The 22355-nt window shown below is 37.5% G+C and overlaps 1 protein-coding gene across 1 annotated transcript in view; it reads left to right on the plus strand.

The window, feature by feature from the left end:
- Positions 1-6764: 6764 nt before the first annotated feature.
- KIF24 (kinesin family member 24) overlaps positions 6765-22355 on the plus strand; it is a gene marked incomplete at both ends in the record, with an annotated part of 46465 nt that continues 30874 nt past the window's right edge. Inside the window, 4 exons of the mRNA XM_084237164.1 lie at positions 6765-7381; positions 11763-11952; positions 17026-17123; positions 20849-21064. Coding sequence (XP_084093290.1) covers positions 6765-7381; positions 11763-11952; positions 17026-17123; positions 20849-21064 — 1121 coding nt within the window. The remainder of the gene's footprint in view (positions 7382-11762; positions 11953-17025; positions 17124-20848; positions 21065-22355) is intronic.

The following is a 22355-nucleotide window of genomic DNA, read 5'->3' on the forward strand; positions in this document are numbered from 1 at the left end:
TTAGTGGAAAGAGAAAAATGATTTTACTTTAATATAGTTTCTCCCCCATCTCCATAACCCCTTGTCAAGGGAGATCTGTTGCTATTTGTAAGTTGCTATATAACCTTTGCCTAACTGCTACAATTTACAGACGAGGTTAACCAATACATTCCATGTATTTATCCTGTTAACAGACCATCAACCTTGGATTTTTTGTTTACCTCACTAATTTTCTGCTCAGGTCTCTAGGTGCTGAGGAAAGTACTCTTAAAATGATTCTTTGCTCTCATCCTCCTCTACCCACTGAAAAATAAACCAAATTCGGATAAAACATTAAGATTTTAAAAATAACTTACATTGAAACTGTTGATCTAAAATGATAACCAGGAACAGACACTTTAGGGGTTCATTCCAGCAGAGTTTTAAAAATGGAATTCTGATTTAATCAGGTTAAATAAAAATAATATAAAATTGAAATAAATACATTTCGGTTTAATCTAATCCTCAATGGTATGACTGTGGACTATGCTTAAATAATGGGATTAGCTTTATTATAGAAAATGTTTGCTTGAACTATATGAAGTATTCGGGATGATGTTGGCAAAGATATTGTATGTGCTAGGCTCTACTCGTGTTGTACAGACCTAAGAATACCTCCATTATTTGGGGATGGGACTTGTAGAGAGTTAGGAAACTAAGAGAAAATGACGCCATAGCTACATAAGCAGGCCTCATGGAATCTCTGGATCACCTAGTTGCCTTGGTTAAAAAGTAGAAATGACAGAACTTTTGTTCTTTCTGAACAGATTCGGTATATTCAACAAATACTTACTGCACAGCTGTCTGTCTGTCTAGCACAGTGCTAGATCAAGTGAGATCATATTGCTTTTCTCTTTTAGAATTCACAATGCAATGTTAAGAGCCACTTTATATCATCTCTGCAACAAGGCTGGCAAAAAATAATAAAATATATGGGCTTGTTTTTAATAAATGCCCTATCAGTTTTACAACCAAAACACAATAGGTGTTTGGAGAGAGAAATCACATCTTTCTGGGGCAAGTCATCTAGTCATAAAACATTATTTATAATATTGTGGATTTTTTATTAACTGTAACAAACAGTAAATGAAAATACTTATGTCAATTAAAAAAGTAAATTGCCATGAGTATGGTGCCATCTGTAATGTAAAATAAATGCATTTTTTAAAGAAGACTAGCAGGAGATGCACTGCTGGTGGGAGTGCAAACTGGTCCACCCACCATGGAAAGCTGTGTGGAGATTCCTCAACCTGCTAAACATAGAGCTTCCATATGATCCAGCAATTCCACTCCTAGGTATTTACCCAAAGGACACAGAAATATCAATTCCAAAGAGCACCTGCACCCCCTATGTTTATAGCAGCACTGTTTACAATAGCTAAGCTTTGGAAACAACCCAAATGCCCCAAAATAGATGACTGGATCAAGAAGATGTGGTACATATACACCATGGAATATTACTCAGCATTCAAAAAAGATAAACACATGCAATTTGCAGCAATATGGATGGCACTGGAAGGGATCATGCTCAGCGAAATAAGCCAGAAAAAAAAAGAAAAATACCGGATGGTCTCACTCATAGCAGGAATTTAGAAAACCTAAATAAAGGACCAGGAAAAGACTAATTATAATAAAGTAAAAATTAAAATCAACAAGCAACTATATACCAGAGACACACTACAGGGGGGGAGAAGGGAGTAGAATCAAAACAAGGGGGGATGGGAATTGTATGGGAACTATCACCAAGATGAAAGTGCATACCTTGTGCAAAAAATGAAAAATGATGTAAAAATATATATAAAATTTAAAAAATAAAAATAAGAAAAAAGACTAGCAGGAGAAACACCAAAATAGTAACAAGTAGTTGTTTCAGGTCAATTTGGGGAGGTTGGGAGAGAAAAAGGAAGGTAAGAAATAGAAATAAAAGTAAGTAATATAGTCACTTAGTTTCAAAATTTAAACCAACTTTTCTAGATCCTGAGCAGCCTGCTCTGGGTAATGGAGACAACAGTGAAATAGAAATGACAATAGGAAAGGTAATAACTACCAACATTTACTGGTAATAACTAACCAACATTTACAAGCATTTCATGCTTGCCCCCCCCCCGTGACCAGTTCCCTTCCCCGCCAGTGACTAACAGTACTTTCTTGTGTTGCCTGTCAAAAATATTTTATGCCCTATAAGTAAATATATTAACAAGTGGTGCCTTTAATATACAAACAGTGTACCTTGGGCTTCCCTGGTGGCACAAGGGTTAAAATCTCAGCACTGCAAGGCTATCTGCAGTCTCCCTGTTCTGCTCTCACCACTTCTCCACCTCCCCACACCGCTGGCCTACACCCCAGTTCTTGTATACATAATGATTTATGTATACATAAATCATTTTTTAAAAAAAGCCAGGGTGCAGGGGGTGGGAGGCTTAAAGGATTCACCAGAGGCAGAGTGGGGTACAGAATAGGTGGATCTACTGAAATACACTGCTGAGGGGAGCAGCGGGTGAGACAGAAGAGGTCTGCTGCATCATGTAGGTTAGTGCCCTGGCCTGGAATCGAACTTGTGCTACAGGGGCTAAGGATAGCCTCACAGTGCTGAGATTTTAACCCCTGTACCACCAGGGAGGCCTCTACACCCCGGTTCTTATATGCATAAATAAATAAAAATAAATCTTTAAAAACAAAACTGTGTACCTTCTTCAGTCACAATACATTGGAGAGCTTTCTTTTCCTTCAATAATATATTGAGAGTTTATTCTTTGTAATTGCTTCAGAGTGTTCCATTTAATGGATTATCGTTATTTAATCTGTCCCTATTCCATTTGTTTTCTATTACAGTGTGGCAATGAATAACCACCTATGTCATTTTATACTTGGATACAGGGGCTGTAGGAGTAGTTCCTAAGAGTGCTATTGCTAGATCAGTGCATTTAATTTTGTAACTTTGATAGGTACAGACAATGGAATGCAGTCATACTCAGCTGGGAGACTTTTTCAGTGTCCTTATGTCTGTCTCCCCACCAGAACTTGGAGTGTTTGTTTTTTAATATTCTACAGATCTAGGATGGGGCTCAGGTATTTATAATTTTTGATGTTCCTACAGTGATTCTGATGTTTACCCTGGAAAAAGAGAGGTCCTGGGCTTTGTAATTGGAATGTGGAGAAGCATATATAGTTTGAAAGCAGAAGAACATAAGCTAACTGTATGGCTCAGAAAGGCAGCATATTCCCAATGTAAAAGGATGTTGGTAGCAGCTTTTATCTGCATGTCCAAATTACTGATATTTCCATCATCTTTTCTTCCCTTAGGATATCTAAGCATTACAAGATGAATGTGTTAGTCTTGCAGGTACTGATTAAGGGATGCAATTAAGGGTGGCTATCAGTGTGGTATGTTACTGAGAGAATGGGTGTGTGAATTACACACTTAACCTGTTACCTTGGGTTAGGCTAAACCAACGGGGGACTATAACAGCTTAGAAATAAAGCACACCAAAACATTGAAGGGGCCTATTCTAGGTTCTGAAGTGATGGTGAAGGTAGTAATACAAAGGTAATAATCATAGTAGTGAAAACTGCTAACACTGGACACTGAGTATGTAGTAGGTGTTATTCTGAGTTTACGAATATTTTTCTCTTTGAATCCTAGCTCTAGTAGCTCTAGGACTACTAGAGTCCCATTTTACAGTTGAGAAAATTTTTTAGAGATGTTAAGTAATCTGCTGAAGGTCACACATTTATGTGTGTAATAGAATTGTTTGGGGTTAAATAAAGTGCTTAGAATGGTGCTTGGTATGTAATAAATGCTCAATAAATACTAGTTACTATTATTACTAAAGCACAGAGAAAATACCAGTTATCCCTTGTTAGCACATACCACACAGAAAAAGTATAAAAAGAATTTCTTCCTGGGAAAGACAAGTATCCATGTAGAAGAGACAAAGTAGAGGAGATTGGTGGTAGTTTAACTACCACATATGAGGTTACATTGGTAAGTCAAGGCTACAAGATGAAAGAAAGCCTCATTGCTGGTGGGGGGAGCTACTGAGCCCTCTTGAAAGGATGACACATATCATTTTAGTAGGCAGAGAGAATTGGAAACATTTTAGGCAAAGGTATGTATGGCATTTTAAAAGGCATAGAATTGGTGTTACAGTTATCTACTGTTGGGAGTAAACTACCCCAAAACTTGGTGTCTTAAAACAATTGTTTTCTCACTGTTCTCTGAGTCAGATATTTGAGCTGGACTTAGGTGAGTAGGTCTCTGATCTTGCCAGGGGTCACTTGTGTGGCTGCAGTAATCTGGTGGTACCACTGGGCTACATGGACTTCTCCCATGTCTGACTTTGATGATAGCTCTTGAATGGGTTTCTTCCCATGGCAGCAGATTTCCAAGAGAACAGAAAAAGTTGTAAGAGCTCTGGAGACCTAGGCATGGAAATCACAGTGTTGCTTCCACTGCATCCTGTTCAAAACAGACCATCATAGATCTAGTAGGAAGAGAAATAGATCCTACCTCTTGTAAAAGAACTGGAAATGAATTTGTGTCCTTTTTTCTTTTTTTCAGTCTATCACAAATGGAAAAGAGCAGGATGAGTTTAGGATATATATATTACTTAGTACCTTTGGCCTTTTCTTTATAGTGTCAACATAATTTCTTCCAAAGTTAATGATGCAATATCCTTTAATTATCTTTGTTGTCTAGCCCTGATCTCGTTCTTCTAGAATAAAGACAAAATATAAATTTGAGGGGCCTCCCTGGTGGTGCAGGGGGTTAAGACGCAAGATGTATTTGTTTATGCATATAAGAACTAAGGAACAAGCCAGAGGTAGGGGGTGTGTGTGTGTGAGAAGATTCACCTGAGACAGAGTAGGGAACAGAACAGGCAGAAGCTGTCCACAGCCACTGCAGCATAAATTCGATCCCCCCTGGCCAACCAGGGAGCAACCCACATGGCGCAGCAGACCTCTCCTGACTTGCCTGCTGCTCCCCTCAGCAGTGTACATCTGTCAATCTGCCTGTTCTGTTCCCCACTGTCTCTGGTGACTCCTCTCACACACACCCCACCTCTGGCCTGTACCCCAGCTCTTGTATGTATAAATAAATAAATCTTAAAAAAATATATGTATATAAATTTAAATGAAAAATAGAAGGGGCCTCCCTTGTGGCTCAGGGGGTTAAGACAAAGCAAAGCACTGTGAAGCCATCCACAGCCACTGCAGCATGAGTTCGATCCCCAGCCAGGGAGGTGACCTACGTGGCGCAGCAGACCTCTCCTGACTCTCCCACTGCTCCCCTCAGCAGTGTATTTCAGTCAGTCTGCCTGTTCTATGCCACACTCTGTCTTTGGTGAATCCTCTTATCCCCCCACACCTCTGGCCTGTACCCCAGTTCTTATATGTATAAATAAATAAATCTTTAAAAAGAAAAATAGAAAAACCTTACCAAGAAGTAACTGAGTTTTGAAAACTCTGAATTATAAGCAATTTTTAAAAAGAAAATGTAGTTTATTTCCTTTTGAATATTTTTGTGAACTTTCAGTTTATTAGCAGTGGCATGGAGAACTCCTCAGGTTTCTGACTTATAATAGACCAGGATTATTTATGTGTCATTGCCACATGATTTGTTAGTATTTAATAAAACATTTTGGTATTAAAAACTTGAAGTATTTCGGGCATCCCTGGTTGCTCACTGGGTTAAGTCTCAGCACTATGACGCTATTCACAGCCACTGCAGCATGAGTTTGATCCCCGACCAGGGAGGTGACCCACATGGCAGAGCAGACCTCTCCTGTCTCTCCTGCTGCTCCCCTCAGCAGTGTATTTCAGTCATTCTGCCTGTTCTGTTCCCTACTCTGTCTCAGGTGAATCTTCTCACACACACACACCCCCCCTACCTCTGGCTTGTTCCTTAGTTCTTATATGCATAAACAAATACATCTTTAAAAAAAAAAAAACCTTTAAGCACTTTAATGTGTAACCATTTAAAATCTTGACTACAATATTAATTCCTATAGAATAAAATAATTCTATTTAATTTCTCTATAGAATTATTTTATTCATATTCTATAAAGACATTTGCTACCTTTTTGAAGGATCTGAAACCCTGAATCAACAGATTATGACTTTTACCTTTTCAACAACTTTTACCAGTATTCAGCAGATACAAATGTGATAGCCTCTGAGTTATACTAGCTTATAATTCTCTGTGGTTTGTTGTCTAATTCTGCTTTCCTTTCTGAACAGGTTCTTAGCCTTTGTTCATTAATCATGGGAAACAGTTGTGCAACATGCCTTCACATTAACTTGACCATCTAAATTTAGACCTCCTACAATCAGTGGTTGGGGACAGGTTTCAGTAGTTTATGGCATGTGTTAAATAGACATTGCAAGGTTGAACTCCCTAGAAATAAGTAAGTGATTTCCATTATGTGCATGTGTACCTATGTATGTGTGTATATATAAGAGTGTGTGTGTGTGTGTGTGTGTGTGTGTGTATAATTGAAGATCTCTTTTTATTAAGCAGATGTACAAATTGCAACATAAGCATCTTTGCTTATGGACTATGCTGTTTTAATTTTTTAGAAGAAAAATATTGAAATTTATTGAAAATTTGGTATGCTAGGATTTTTCTCCATGTTTGTTTTGTGATTTTGATTACTTAAAGGAATTACACTATATGTGTTATATTTCAAGTGAATGATTTGTTGTTGTTTTTTTTCTTCAGAGTGTATAGAAATCAATTCACAAAAATGGCATCCTGGTTGTATGAATGTCTTTGTGAAGCTGAACTTGCACAGTATTATCCTCATTTTACTGCTGTTGGCCTTCAAAAAATAGATGAATTAGCCAAGGTTACAATGAAGGACTACTCCAAGTTGGGAGTTCATGATATGAATGACCGTAAACGTCTCTTCCAACTTATCAAAATCATTAAGATTATGCAGGAAGAAGAAAAAGCAGTCAGCAGCCCAGAGCATCCTCTTCGGACAAATAGCCTGTACATCAAGCCTAAGGAATCCAGATCTGGACCTCGCAGGCAACTGCACTTTGATTCTCCTGCTGACAGCAAAGGCAGAACCACCAGCAACAGTGGGTCTGAAATGTGCAGTTTATCAGATCTAAATGAACAAAAATCTAGTTACCTCAAAGTCCTGGAGCACATGCTACCAGATGATTCCCAGTACCATACAAAAACAAGAATTCTGGATGTCACACCTGCAGATTCCTATGTGCAAACGGAAACTAGCACTTCACTCTTTCCATCAAGTCACTTTTCTCCAGTACTGGAGGATTGTGATATTCCCATCATCCAAAGAGTTTCTCATGTTTCAGGGTATAACTATGGAATTCCTCATTCTTATATCAGGTAATAATTTATTTTTACTTTTTTTTTTTTTTTTTTTGAGATAGAGTAACCTCAGGGCAGGCCTTTCTGTGACCAAAGGAGAGTAATTATTCCTTATTTACAGAAAATGATAGTGAGCTCTTTCTGCTTTGATAATAGATATACTTAATAGGGGAAAAAGAATGAGAAATTGGGACTTTGCAGGTGGAAGAAAGATGATATTGTTCATGTACATCAAGCAGCTGTTGCTTGGCAGGATTTGCTATTATTCTTACAGTCGACCTATTTCTATTATTTATTATGGTGTAACACAATATACCTAATGCATTTGTGAAAGTGAAATAGTCAACTAGCCTTCTGCAATGGAAAAAAAATTACACAATCCACTTCACTTAAACCAAGAGACATAAAATTTAATTAAAAACAGGGCATGTAGTTGAATCAAGTAGCTCATTGGAGCAGTTTACCTGCACACAATTTAAATATGATCCTGATTTTGATCCTTTCTGCAATCCCAGCCCAGGAAGAGTAGATGATTGTGATGATTACAAAAAGTAAGGTATTTTTGGTGGCATTTAGAATTTGAGAGTCAGGCTGACAATAAGTTTTGCCCAGTGCTTCAAATTAGAATTTGCAATACGGTCCCCTACGAGGTAAAATAACACGTTCTTTTAAAAGAACATGTGTTGCTGGTTTTGTTATACTAGAGTTTAAATGTGAGTTATAGAGAAACAATACCTTCTTCGGCCATGTTTGTTTTGTTTTGTTTTAAGGCTACTATTCATACCTTAAAACAAGGTATTTATATCTGGTCTTATATTGACTAAAGTTTCAGCGGATCTTACAAATAACCAGTTCTTTTATTAAAAAAATATAGAAGACACAGTTTTAAAAGTAAAAGATCCTTTAGTTACTTAAAATATATAACTGAATTTTATAATGTAACAGAACTTTTTGGTTTGGTTTAGCAGAGCACAGAGTATATAGTACTGCTGTTTCTTCTCCCAGTTTTATTGTGATATAATTGATAGGTACTTTTAATTATAAGGGACTATAGAACAATAAAGCCAGGATTGTTTCTGACCTGTTGGTTAGTTCAACAGTAGGCGAACAAATATTTTCTTGAGTACTGTAATCTTTTATTAAAAAACACATAAAAATCAGGATTGGAATTATTTATAGACAGAATAAAGATACTACTTTGTATTTTTTTTTTTTAAGATTTATTTATTTATACAAGCACTAGGTACAGTCAGAAGTGCGGGAGGGTGAGAGAATTCACCAGAGCCAGAGCAGGGAGCAGAGCAGGCAGAAGGACCGAAGTACACTGCTGAGGGGAGCAGCGGGCGCCAGGAGAGGTCTGCGCGCCATGTGGGACCCTCCTCCAGTGGCCGGGGAGCAGCCGGGGATCGAACCGGCGCTGCAGAGGCTGCAGGCAGCTTCGCAACCCAGCGCTCAACTGCTGCACCACCAGGGAGGCCCTATTTTGTATTATTTATTTGTATAGAATGAATATTTTAGCTTAAATGTTGCCATTTCATGTATTTTCTAATATTAAGTACCACCCCTCCAGACCCAATGGTAGTTATGCAGATTATTAGAATACCTGCCTCACATTATATTTTTATTTTTTATATATTCCAAAAGCTCAAAATAAATTGCTGGCCTCAGGGAGCAGGGTGAGTGGGAAGACAAATAACTATATGGTAAGATAAATGCTCATTTAGAGGTTTATACATGACCTATCCAGAGCAATAGCTATTCAACTGAACTTTCTTTCCTCCTATGTCATTATTATCTCACTCTTCTCATTATTTATTAGGAAAATTGAAGTAAGAAAGTACATTTTCTGGGCCTCCCCGGTGGCGCAACGGTTGAGCGCTGGGTTGCGAAGCTGCCCGCAGCCTCTGCAGCGCCGGTTCGATCCCCAGCTGCTCCCCGGCCAACGGAGGAGGGTCCCACATGGCGCGCAGACCTCTCCTGCCACCCGCTGCTCCCCTCAGCAGTGTACTTCGGTCCTTCTGCCTGTTCTGCTTCCCACTCTGGCTCTGGTGAATTCTCTCACCCTCCCACACTTCTGACTGTACCCAGTGCTTGTATAAATAAATAAATCTTGAAAAAAAAAAAAAAAAAAAAGAAAGTACATTTTCTCCAATAATTCTTGATATTGTCTGAACAGTTAGGGTTTCAGGACCCTGAGAAACAGCCCCACCGAGCTTAAGGTTTACTGTTAGAGAGTGATCCCATCCATTCTCTTAGAATGCCTCAAATTATGTTTTTACTTTTCATATATTACAAAAGCTCCAAATTCTGGCCTCAGAATTTTAATTTTTAAAAGTCTGAGACATTTAGAGAACTTGTTGCTCTGACTTATTTAAGATCTGGAATAGCCCTAACTCCAGCTTTCTTAATTCTTTGCATATCAGATCTAGATTATTTCCTTACGGAAGATGAGGTATTAAAACCAGAGACTTTTAGAAGAACATTTGTCTGTTTTGCTCCTTGAACTTGAAAACTATAATCCTTTTGTCCATCTGACTCATCTTTCAGTCCCTGGACAATTTGAAAAGGACATTGTTTATCCCCTTTGATTAGCTTATTAGGTTGTTGATAATTGATAATTGATTATTAGGCTATTAATTATTGTTTAGGTTATTAATATTTGCCAACAGCTAGAGATTTTGATACAAGGCCCTTATTAAAATAATGCATCAAATTTTTATTTTTTCTTGTAAAAACATTGAATATATGCAAAAGAAGAGAGAATAGAAGAGTGAGCCCCCATATACCTATCATCTAGTTTTAATGATTGCCAGGATTTTGCCACACTTAGCTCAAAAAAGTCCACTATATATTGGCTAAAAAAAAAAAGACATGCATGAAAGCCCTGAGTAGTGTTTTATGCATTATGTTAGAATTTTAAGTTGCTACTAATTTAGACCCTGGCAAAATAATTTTCCAGCCAGTTGACGGGATCAGAAAATTGAAATCGATATGAAACAATTACATAGTGAAATATCCTGTGTAAAATCTATTCTAAAAGGTTTTTTAAGGACTATCAATCAAATTCTAAAGTGTAAAGGAAGGGAATAATTTGTCTCGCTAAGACATTCTTAGTGTACGGACCAGAGAGAGAGAGACACCCCCTTACACATATCCCCACCCACACACAGCATCACTGCACCCCACTCCCTGTTAGTTGTAGTAAACCGAAAGAATTTTGTTCCCCTAACCGAGGGATATTGCCTCAAATAGTATGGATGTTAAGGTTAATAAGTTGGGTCAGAGTCAAAGAAGTCAAAGAAATGCATCTGAATAAAAGGGTAAATTAGTGGTACACAGCACCACTCCAGATTGCTGAATCTGGAGTTTAATGATGGAGGATATGTTTTTGAGCAACAAGGGTTGCCAGCCAGCTTATTTTTGATCCTCAGCCACCTCTGGGCTTAGGCATAATTTAGTCATAAAATTGTCCTGGAAAGAAGAAATAATGGTCTTCTAACAAACATGTATTCAAGAAATGCAGAAAAGAGTAAGAGAACAAGACAGTGGAAGGGGCAGAATAAATCTAAAGGGAAAGTATATTGAAACCTACCACTGAATTCAATTGTTTAATAAATCAAGAGAGGGAGGGGAAGAAATTAGATTGACTGGTCATGAAAATAGTAAATGTACAAGAATAATTTGTTGCAAGAGACCTGCATTTGAGCCTTGTAAAGGCCTTGGTGGGGTGGTGGCATTGTGTTAGCAGTGTGTTAAATTTTGAGGATTAAGCACCCTAAGTTTTGGGGACAAAAACAGTAAAGAAAGAGCATCCATTATTAGAAACCTTTCGGAAGACCATATCTGGAAGCCAAACGCATAAGCCTTGGAGCTAAAGCAACTCTTAAGATGTTTTGTTTGGTTTTGGGTTTTGTTTTTGTTTTTTGACAGGACAGGAGGGTGGAATAGGGATGGAGAGAGAAGTACTCAGGAACATTTTGCGTATAGAACTTTTTTTTTAAAGATTTATTTATTTATGCATACAAGAACTGGGGTATAGGCCAGAGGGGTGGGGGGGGAGAAGATTCACCAGAGTCAGGGCGGGGAACAGAACAGGCAGACTGACTGAAGATACACTGCTGAGGGGACAGCAGGCAAGACAAGAGAGGTCCGCTCCCTGGCAGGCCGGAAATCGAACTGGCTTCACAGTGCTTTGCTTAACCCCTTGCGCCACCAGGGAGGCCCACCTATAGAACTTTTAAGCATCAATACTTTTAACATGTAACTTTGCATATATATGTATATATGTGTATACACACACACACCCCTAATATTATAACAATATGTACTGATACTTTGATTTCTTGAGTAGCCTTATCCTATAAATAAGAATTAAAGTCCACTTATATTCATTTATCAGACAGAACACCTCAGAGAAAGAGAATCCATGGACTGAGATGGAGAAAATCAGAGTTTGTGTTCGAAAACGACCTCTGGGCATAAGGGAGGTACGTCGTGGAGAAATTAATATTATTACTGTAGAAGATAAAGAAACCCTCCTTGTTCATGAGAAGAAAGAAGCAGTTGATCTTACACAATATATTCTTCAGGTATGCTGTTCCCCCTTTTTTTCCAATTAATACTGTGTCAATTTTTTGCTTTTTTGCTGCTTGCATTCATACAAATTCTAAATTCCAGTTTCTGGTTTTGATCTTGGCATCAGTAAATTATTGGTACCCTGGGCCTTCATTTTTAAAAAATATAGTGCAACAGGGGCATGCAAAAACAATTCTTCTACTCTTGTACAATAGAATTGCATCATATTTAACGTGCTTTTTATGGATTTAACTATATATATTCAGGAAAAAATGGGGAATAGCAGAATAAAAAGAATTTAAATAGGTAATGCTAGATAGGACCAGTCACACTGAGCATATGACCCGTAGTGGCTATGAGATGGTTACAAAGTAAGTTTTCATTCTCACTGTATGAACTTCTCAGCCTGCTGTGAATCTGGAGTTTAATGATGGAGGATATGTTTTTGAGCAACAAGGGTTGCCAGCCAGCTTATTTTTGATCCACAGCCGCCTTTGGGCTTAAACATAATTTAGTGGAAATTAGACTTTGAGCAGGCTACTCTGTATAAGGTAGATTGCAGTGGGTAAATTTAATCCAGGGAGATGATTTCATATCTAAAATACAGTGGTTTAAATAAAACACTAATAGCTCAGACACATAACAAATGTTTGCTCTCTACCCAAATAATCATGAAGACTGGAAAGGGTTTTGGTATAGAAAGGAACCTTTCCAAGGTGTTAGGTACCCTTGTAATAACTCTTCAGTCTGATACGGAAATAGCAAAGTCTATAGATGGAAGATGTCATCATCTAGGTACTCCTAAAATGTGAAGCAATTGTGAATAAACTAAATAGGGGATAATCCAGTAGATATTAAAATTTGGGAACTCAACAATTTCTCTTACTCTGAGTCTGCCTTCTTAAATTTTCATGTTATATCCCTTCTATTTTCTCTCTTGCTCTGTTACCTCAAGCCCCAGTGATTGGTACAGAGAGGGGAAAAGTGGTGAGTAATCTGGTGTGGTAGCAGTTTTAGTCAGCTGAGATCTTACTCATTGGTATAAATCCTTTTTTTTTTTTTTTTTTCCAGTGGTATAAATCCTTTTTACATTGAAGTCAATTGTTAACATTTTCTCCCTTTTTTATACTTGCATTGTTCTTCTTTTTCTTTGGTTACCAAAGTTGGATTTCACAGTGACATGCAAAGTAATCCACTAAGTCTTTCCATGGGCACTAAATTACTAGGCCACTATACAATCAACACAGTTACTTTAACAGCTTTATTGATTGCTGATCAATGCACAATCTATTAAGTCTAGGTGGAAGGTATTTATTTTGAGAATGATCTAAATGACCAATTAGTTGCAATGCTGTCTGGTTCCAGAGCTACTTATAGCCATGGTAATAGCCCTATCCAATCACCATCTACCCAAGACTTTCTTAATGATGATTCTGTCACTGTAATTCCCTCAGAGGCATCATCTTATCTTTTGTGTTTTTCCATTATCCCAGAACACAATAACCTTACTTCTTTGTCATTACCATTGGTCAATACTTATTGAATACCCTTAGTTTCCATAGCACTTTCCCTGCTGTTGAACTTTGGACCTTCGTTCTCATAGGTCAAAGTCCATACCTACCAACTCTATAATATAAAAGTGTTGTAAGGGCTTTTTCTTCCTTTTCCTTCCTCTTGAACAGGAAGAAAGGGAAGGTTCGTGGCAAACATAACATAAATATTGATCCTAGATTCTTTGGGTTTTATTTTTCAGCTTATTCAGGAATTAGTGCAATAGGTTTATGTGTCCATTTAATTAAATATCCTGTTCTGTCAAGTTTTCTTTTTTTTTTTTTTTTTTAAAGATTTATTTATTTATTTATTATTTATTTATACAAGCACTGGGTACAGTCAGAAGCGCGGGAGGGTGAGAGAATTCACCAGAGCCAGAGCAGGGAGCAGAGCAGGCAGAAGGACCGAAGTACACTGCTGAGGGGAGCAGCGGGCAGCAGGAGAGGTCTGCGTGCCATGTGGGACCCTCCTCCAGTGGCCGGGGAGCAGCCAGGGATCGAACCGGCGCCGCACAGGCCGCCTGCAGCCTCGCAGCCCAGCGCTCAACCGCTGCGCCACTGGGGAGGCCCCAAGTTTTCTTTTGTTAATTATGCTATTTGGTCATGTAGACAGTGTACTATCCTACTTACCATTAAATTTTAAGATAGCAACATAATAAGGCAAAGAAATAAGACTATAGTTTCATGCCAATTTCTTAAATAAAAAATCTATATATATATAGAAAAAGATGGTAGTAAGATTTGTCAAAAAGTCATTAATGACTATCTCTGGGTAATTTTATTCTCTATTGTTTTCCATGTTTTAAAGTTTTTCTGCACCAGCTGTGTGACTTTGTATAAAAAAGTAAAAACTTTTCAATAGAATAAACTTACCTATTTCAAAGTCGAAGGGTATACAAATGAAAAATGCAATGCAAATAAAAAATGATATGCAGTGAAGTGTCCCTCTGATCCGTGTCCTCCTTGAAGGCAGCCATTGTCACCTCTTCTGACTGTATCTGGTTTTATTTTGTTTTTTTAAGATTATATATACAAGAACTGGGGTGTAGACTAGAGGTGTGGGAATGGGGTGAGAGGTTTCACCAGAGACAGAGTGGGAAACAGAACAGGCAGATTGACTGAAATACACTGCTGAGGGGAGCAGCAGGAGAGACAGGAGAGGTCTGCTGTGCCATGTGGGTCAGCTCTCTGGTCGGGGATTGAACTCATGCCACAGTGGCTGGTGATAGCGTGATACCACTGAGACTTTAACTCCTGTGCCACTAGGGAAGCCCATGTATCTTTTAGAGACATCCTATAAATAGCTATTGCTTTTATAATCTGAGAAAAATTATTTAAAAAATAAACTGTGGAACTCTGATTATTTCAAATTTAACTCAAGTGGTAACAACCTTGTGTATGATCAAATTGATCACATTGTTGTGTGTGATCAAATGAAAGTGTGTGATACAAAGGATTTTATGAATTATATGCATGTTTATAATAAAAGTAGTCTTGCATGTTTACATATCTTTCATGAAAGATCCTTGACAAAGTACTGGAAAAATCAGTATCTAAATGCTACTGGAAGGAAAGAAACTGATTCTTTTTAATCAGTTAGTGCTAAGGTGCTTGCTTAAGAACTAAAATTATTCATTAGCACCTATAGAAAGAAAGAATTACCATATATTCAATGAAATAAAAGACAAAAAAGTATTGCTACATATACTTTGGTACTTTTTTTTTTTAATTTTCCTGAGAAATGCCAAATATATTGCCTTTTATCTCATACATAACTATAAAAACCCTGTGTGAAATAACAAAGTGATATTTGAGCAAGGAATGAATTTGTCTCCTTGCTTAGAGATCAAAGTTAGATATAAATCATGTTTATTAAAGCCAGATTTTACAGATATATTTTATATTGCCGTTTTCAAGTTTAATCAAACTTGAAACCTCCATGTACTTATCAACCAGCTTCAGCAGTTAGCATCTTCCTGTTCTTAAAGTCAAATCACATTTTTCAAAGCACTAAAAGTTCATCATGCTGCACATATTTGTTATTTTCTCACCTCCTAGCTTTTTAGAGACTTATTCTAACTGATAAATATGACACTGTAGCCCAATTTCTTTGAACTAACAAATTTCCATTCCGGTGTGAGATGATGATGTGGTGGTACACAAAGCAGAATTGAACCTGGGATAAAATGACCCACAGTAAATTGGCTCAAGTCTTCTTTTCTGGATTTGTCCATGTAGTTTTTCCTTAAGTAGATATTTAAAGGAGACCCCAAAGGTAACAGAAGGTAGGGCCTCATCTCTCATTCATTGTGTATGAACTGTCTTTATTATGCAGTAATCAGGATCGAAACTTTCAGATATATAATCCAGATATATTTGTGCTGCCAAACACAGCGCCTCTCCTATCTTTCTTTTCCAGATTACCATGGTTTTTCATTTGGGAGTCATCTTGGACTCTTCTCTCCCCGGCTCCTCACATCTATTAGTTACCAAACTTTTCAGGCATCCGTGTTTCCATTGTCATCATCTGTTTTAGAGATTTCTTACTTCACCACTAAATTACTAGTGTCCCTGTACAAGTCTATTCACAGTATGAAACCAAGATTTATTTTCCAGTAAAATCGCTCAGATCATTCTACTTCTTGCACTCTTTCCTAAATTAGAGAATTCTACACCCTCACTTAAGGCTGGTGTCCCAAGACCCATACAACATGGTCCTTACTCATTATTGTAGCCTTCTGTTTCACTCTTCTACCTACCAAGACCCTATGTTTGAAACTGTGTTAAATCTTTACTGTTTCTTTTGCTCAGGGTTTCCCTGTACCTGGAATACCTCCATTGCCACCTTTCCAATTCTTGCTCTTCCCCCTTGGCACATTCTCAGTACAGTCTTTTTATAATGTCTTTCCAAATCAGAGGAAATACATTTTTCCTTTGAATTCTACATGTATTTTATTGCTGAAGTTTAAAGTTTATTCTCCCTTATTTGTATGCATCTGGGTTGACATTTTTAGGTGGTGGGTGGGATAATGGCAGAATAATAGCCATATCTTTGGGCCCCTTGAAGTACCTAATGCAATATACATGTCACCAGCTGAACAATAAATGTTTGAGGAATTCAAAGTTAAGTTACAGAATGGAGGTTTTTCCTCTCTAGTTTCCTCAAAATTTCAAATGCGGTGGCCCTAGCTGGGTTATGAGGATAATTCTCATAGAATTCAGTTTCTCTTCTGGCCCTAAGGAGGATTGACTCACTCTTGTAGTCATCAATTTAGTTTACTTAAAAGAGTACAAAAATTACATGCTTACTTTTTATATACTAGCATATCAAAAACCAAAAAACTAAGTTAAAAGAAGAAACATATCTATAGAGATCTGTAAAAGAAAGTCCTGTCATTGGACAATATTTGCTTATTTATCTTTAAGTTTGTCATGATCAATTATTATTTGTTTAAAATATATTTGTACCTTATCGTGTGTTAACTAGAGCAGTAATGAAGAAAATGTCTCTCTATAAAAATCAAATTTCTTTTTCAGCATGTTTTTTATTTTGATGAAGTCTTTGGTGAGGCGTGCACCAATCGGGATGTATACATGAAGACTACTCACCCACTCATTCAGCATATTTTCAATGGGTACGAGAGTAATTGTTTGTTTCTCTTCCTTCTTTATTATCATTTTCCATAAATCATATTTGTTTCTAAATATCACTTAAGGTTTTCAATTTTTTTTGAAGAAAACATAAATTTGGGTTTTGAACTAACAAATTTAAATTTGTGCCATGTCGCTACTTAAACAGGATTTTCTAAATATTCAGAAATTTTCAGCAGAATTTCCTTTTACACTGATGATTTTGATTTCCTGTGCTTAGTGGGAAAATATAAGCTATCAACAACATAATTTCATCAGAGTCCTCAGAATAAAAATGTTTAAGTGATTGTAGTTAGTTTGAACTTTGGACAATAGGAATTATGTATTCTGACTGCAGTTAATTTTTTCTCTGGAGTGAGGAATATCAGTGACTACCATCCATTTTCCACAGATGTGTTTTTTAAATTTTCAAAAACTTACCCACATTTAGTACACATGAATGCAGCAGAAAAGACACCAGGACTTCTGCTGTGTGTTTAAAATATAGGCTGAAGGGGGAAAAAGTTCCAAACAGACTATAAGAGTCCCTAATTTCAGAGTATTTTGACTCTTACATTTTTAGAATAATGTCTTTTTACTTTTAAAAAATTGAGGTGTAACTTAAATTCACTCAGGTACACACATCTTAAAAAATATTCAGTTTTAATGGGTTCTGATAGTTGCATATGCCCTAACAAATATCTGGAACAAGATAGAGAACATTTCCATAATCCCAGAAAGTTCTCTGCACTCCCTTTTTATTTTATTTATTTATTTATTTATTTATTTATTTTGATTAATTTTTTTTTTATAGAGGCATGTTATTTATTTATTTGTTTTTGTTTATACATGCACTGGGTACAGTCAGAAGCACGGGAGGGTGAGAGAATTCACCAGAGCGGGGAGCAGAACAGGCAGAAGGACCGAAGTACACTGCTGAGGGGAGCAGCGGGTGGCAGGAGAGGTCTGCGCGCCATGTGGGACCCTCCTCTGGTGGCCGGGGAGCAGCCCGGGATCGAACCGGCACTGCAGAGGCCGCGGGCAGCTTCGCAACCCAGCGCTCAACCGCTGTGCCACCGGGGAGGCCCAGCACTCCCTTTTTATATAGTCCCTAAACTCCACCCTCAGGTCTCACATAACCACTGACCTGCTTTTTGTCACTAGAGATTGGTTTTGCCTATTCTCCATTGTCATAGAAATAGAATCATTTCAATATATATTTTATGCCTGAGTTCTTTTTACTTAGCATGTTCTTCTAGATTAATACATGTCTTTACTCATGAACATAGAACAATTTGTTTATTCATTCTCCTTCAGTGGACATTTGAGTTTATTTACAGTTTTATACTATTATGAGTGAAATTATATGAACCTTCTTATACAAATCTTTTCATGGACATGTTTTCATTTATCTTGGTAAAAACCTAGAAATGGAATTATTGGGTCATATGATAGGTGGATATTTATATGAAGTGTCAGTTTTCCATGTATCATTTTATTACTACTCCCAGTAGCAATATTTAAGAATTATTTTAGACATCTAATGGGTATGAAATTTTATCACACTGTAGTTTTTATTTGAATTTCACTAATGCCTAAATAAAGGCATCTTTTCTTGTAAGCAGAGTAAGCATCTTGTGCTTATTATTCATTGTATTATTTGTCAGATACCTTCATTTGCCCATTTTCTTTGGTTGTCTTCTTATTGTTCTGTAAAAGTAATTTAAAAAAATTTTTTTGAACAGGCTAAACATGTGAAATGATCTTTAGATTCAATTTTTTTTTTAAAGATTTATTTATGCATACAAGAACTGGGGTATAGGCCAGAGGGGTAAGAGGATTCACCAGAGACAAAGTGGAAAGTATCTATTAAAATAAACTGCTGAAAATAAAATAAAACACACTGCTGAGAGGGGAGCAGTGGGTAAGACAGGAGAGGTCTGCTGCTCCATGTGGGTCAGCTCCCTGGCCAGGAATTCAACTCATGTGGCAGTGGCTGGTGATAGCTTGATAAGGCTGCGACTTAACCCCTGCACCACCAGGGAGGCCCCAGGTTCAATTTCTTATGCACTGAATCTAGAAAATATGTTTTGAGAGTGCAAGTTTCTAGAATAAACTAGAATTTGGATGTTACAGCATTACCAACAAAAAATTGAGTTGCATGTTAAGTGCATGCATTCTATAAAGTATGTAATAAGAGATTTTCCATGCCCATATTTGTTTTTCTTTAAGTCCATCACTAAAATATTCAGAAGATATTCTTTATTTCTTTAATTTCATTCTGCTCAATTTCTCAAGTATGTTCAAATTTCCTCCTATATTCCTTTTCCTAATTGTTTCTCTGCCAGTACATTCAAGTGCCCATAGTACTGGGTGCCAGTGTTCAAAAGACAAGAAGTGACTGGACTTTGCTCCAAGCAGCTTAAATCTGGCTAGCTCCCCTCTTGATTCTCACACATCCTTGGTTTCTTTGTTCTTCTTTGCCGTTATTACTCTTGTTTGGTTCTGATTTTAAGTTCCTTCCTGTGTATTCATCTCTCTGCCCACCTCCAGCCTTTCCCTACTCCTGTGTCTATACACAGACTTTTATTGCTGGAAGTGGTTACTTCTATCATTAACCTATGTGATCCCTGTTGGAGAGTCTGCAGTAGCTGCTATTACCTAAATTATGTTCACTTTTTTTTTTTTAAGATTATTTTTATTTATTTATACAAGAGTTGGGGTACAGGCCAGAGTCGCGGGAGGGTGAAGGATTCACCAAAGACAGAGCAGGGAACAGAACAGGCAGATCGACTGAAATACACTGCTGAGGGGAGCAGTGGGCGAGACAGGAGAGGTCTGCTCCGCCATGTGGGATTCTCCCTGGCCAGCCAGGAATCGAACCGGCGCTGCAGAGGCTGGGGAAAGCTTCACAGTGCTCTTCTCAACCCGCTTTACCACCGGGGAGGCCCTAAATTATGTTCACTTTCTACTTAGCACTGCTTAGTGGGACCCCACAATACACAGGTAATCTTGACCTACAACTCTTTAAAAAGACTGACCAGCAAATTGGTCTCCCAGCTCTCCTCTCCACCTCTTTTTCTGCAGTTCTTCACATCCATACAGGGTGTGTGCATACATGTACTCACATGCAGGCAAGTAATTCTCACTTAGAAGCATAGGCTATCAGGACTAGAAGGGATTTTAGAAATCAGTCCACTAATGTATTTTTGAAAATGTTAACTGAGTCCCTGAGAAAAGCCCATTTGTGAAACTTCCTCAAATATTTTTTTCTTCAAATATTTTGCTTACATTGATTTTACTTCTGTCTAAACTTCCTTAATATTCATGAATACTCACACTATCCTATTTATTATTTATTGTATTTAATGCTCTAGTACTTTTTTAACCAAACTTACCTTTCAGGCTTAGGACAAAATCTTCTGAAGGTTCTAAAGCACCTAGGTTCAAAGCCCCTAGCATGGGGCTTTTGTTTCCATATTTCCCATACCATAATCTATCTCATGGTACTGCCAGTTCTGTTAAAAAAAAAAAAAAAATGCACACATTGCTTTGAGAATGTTTTCCTTCTTCCTATGTTTTTATAATGTAAAGCCCTCCTCTCCTTAAATGATAGTATGTTTAGAGCTGAATTTTGGCAAGTTTGATCTTTATACCTGACTTTTATCATTAAATACCTATGTGAGATTGACATTTTTCGTAATAAGTGATACAACGATTCTTCCCCCAGAGGCAATGCCACTTGCTTTGCATATGGACAGACCGGTGCTGGAAAGACCTACACCATGATCGGAACTCATCAGAACCCAGGACTGTATGCTCTGGCTGCCAGAGATATCTTCAGGCAACTAGAAGTGTCCCAGCCAAGAAGGCACCTCTTTGTGTGGATCAGCTTCTATGAAATCTACTGTGGACAGCTTTATGACCTCCTCAATAGAAGAAAAAGGTACTGGATGTGAGAGGGAAACTGTAAAACTATCATTGTTTTTTTTTTTTTTATAACAGCCCATGAGTGAGTGCTATCGTTTAACAGAATTTGGTCTGCTGGTGAAGCGACAGTGTGAGATAACATTAGCAAAAATATTTGGGGATCATTTTTATTTTTGATAATTTTGTGAGTTGATAGAAAGCTGCTGAAAGCTGTGGTCTGCGATTTGATGTAATATTTTGCCTTTCCATGTAGGAATAAATTCAATCTTTTCTCACTGCTGTAGCACTGATAAGTTCATTGATATTTAAGGTGTTATCATATCAATCAGGCATCTAAACAGTAGTAAAATCCGAGCAAAAAAATTGATTTCCTGACTGACATAAATGAAGCAACTGGGACATTTGAAGGAAACACATGTTCTTAGATCACCAATGACTTTAATTTCAAAATGTTGATTTTTCCGTGTCATGATAAATCTATCTGTAATGAAATATCACCCACGTGGTGTTTCCATAGTTATGTTTCTTATGCTCACATATTCTCCTTGTTTTCTTTTTTTTTTTAATATTAAATTTTATTTTTATATTCCCCCATACAATTGCAAACGCCCCATTCTGACCCCAATCCTTCCCCTCCCGCCCCCCACCCCCCAAAAAGTGTCTCTGGTTCATAGTTTTTTGTTGATTTTGATTTTCACTTTCTTATATTCATTTTCCTGGTCCCTTATTTAAGTTTTCTAGATTCCTGCTATGAGTGAGACCATCCGGTATTTTCTTTTTCTTTTTGGCTTATTTCGCTGAGCATGATCCCTTCCAGCGCCATCCATGTTGCTGCAAATTGCATGTGTTTATCTTTTTTGAATGCTGAGTAATATTCCATGGTATGTATGTACCACATCTTCTTGATCCAGTCATCTATTTTTGGGCATTTGGGTTGTTTCCAAAGCTTAGCTATTGTAAACAGTGCTGCTATAAACATAGGGGTGCAGGTGCTCTTTGGAATTGATGTTTCTGTGTCCTTTGGGTAAATACCTAGGAGTGGAATTGCTGGATCATATGGAAGCTCTATGTTTAGTAGGTCCAGAAATCTCCCCACAGCTCTCCATAGTGGTTGGACCAGTTTGCACTCCCACCAACAGTGCAGAAGAGTTCCTTTTTCTCCGCACCCTCGCCAACATTTGTTGTTGCTAGTTTTTTTAATATGTGCCATTCTCACTGGTGTGAGATGGTATCTCATGGTAGTTTTGATTTGCATTTCCCTGATTACAAGGGATGTTGAACATTTTTTCATATGTCTGTTGGCCATT

The sequence above is a fragment of the Talpa europaea genome (assembly GCF_964194135.1).
Source record: "Talpa europaea genome assembly, chromosome: 7".
NCBI classification, from domain to species: Eukaryota; Metazoa; Chordata; class Mammalia; order Eulipotyphla; family Talpidae; genus Talpa; species Talpa europaea.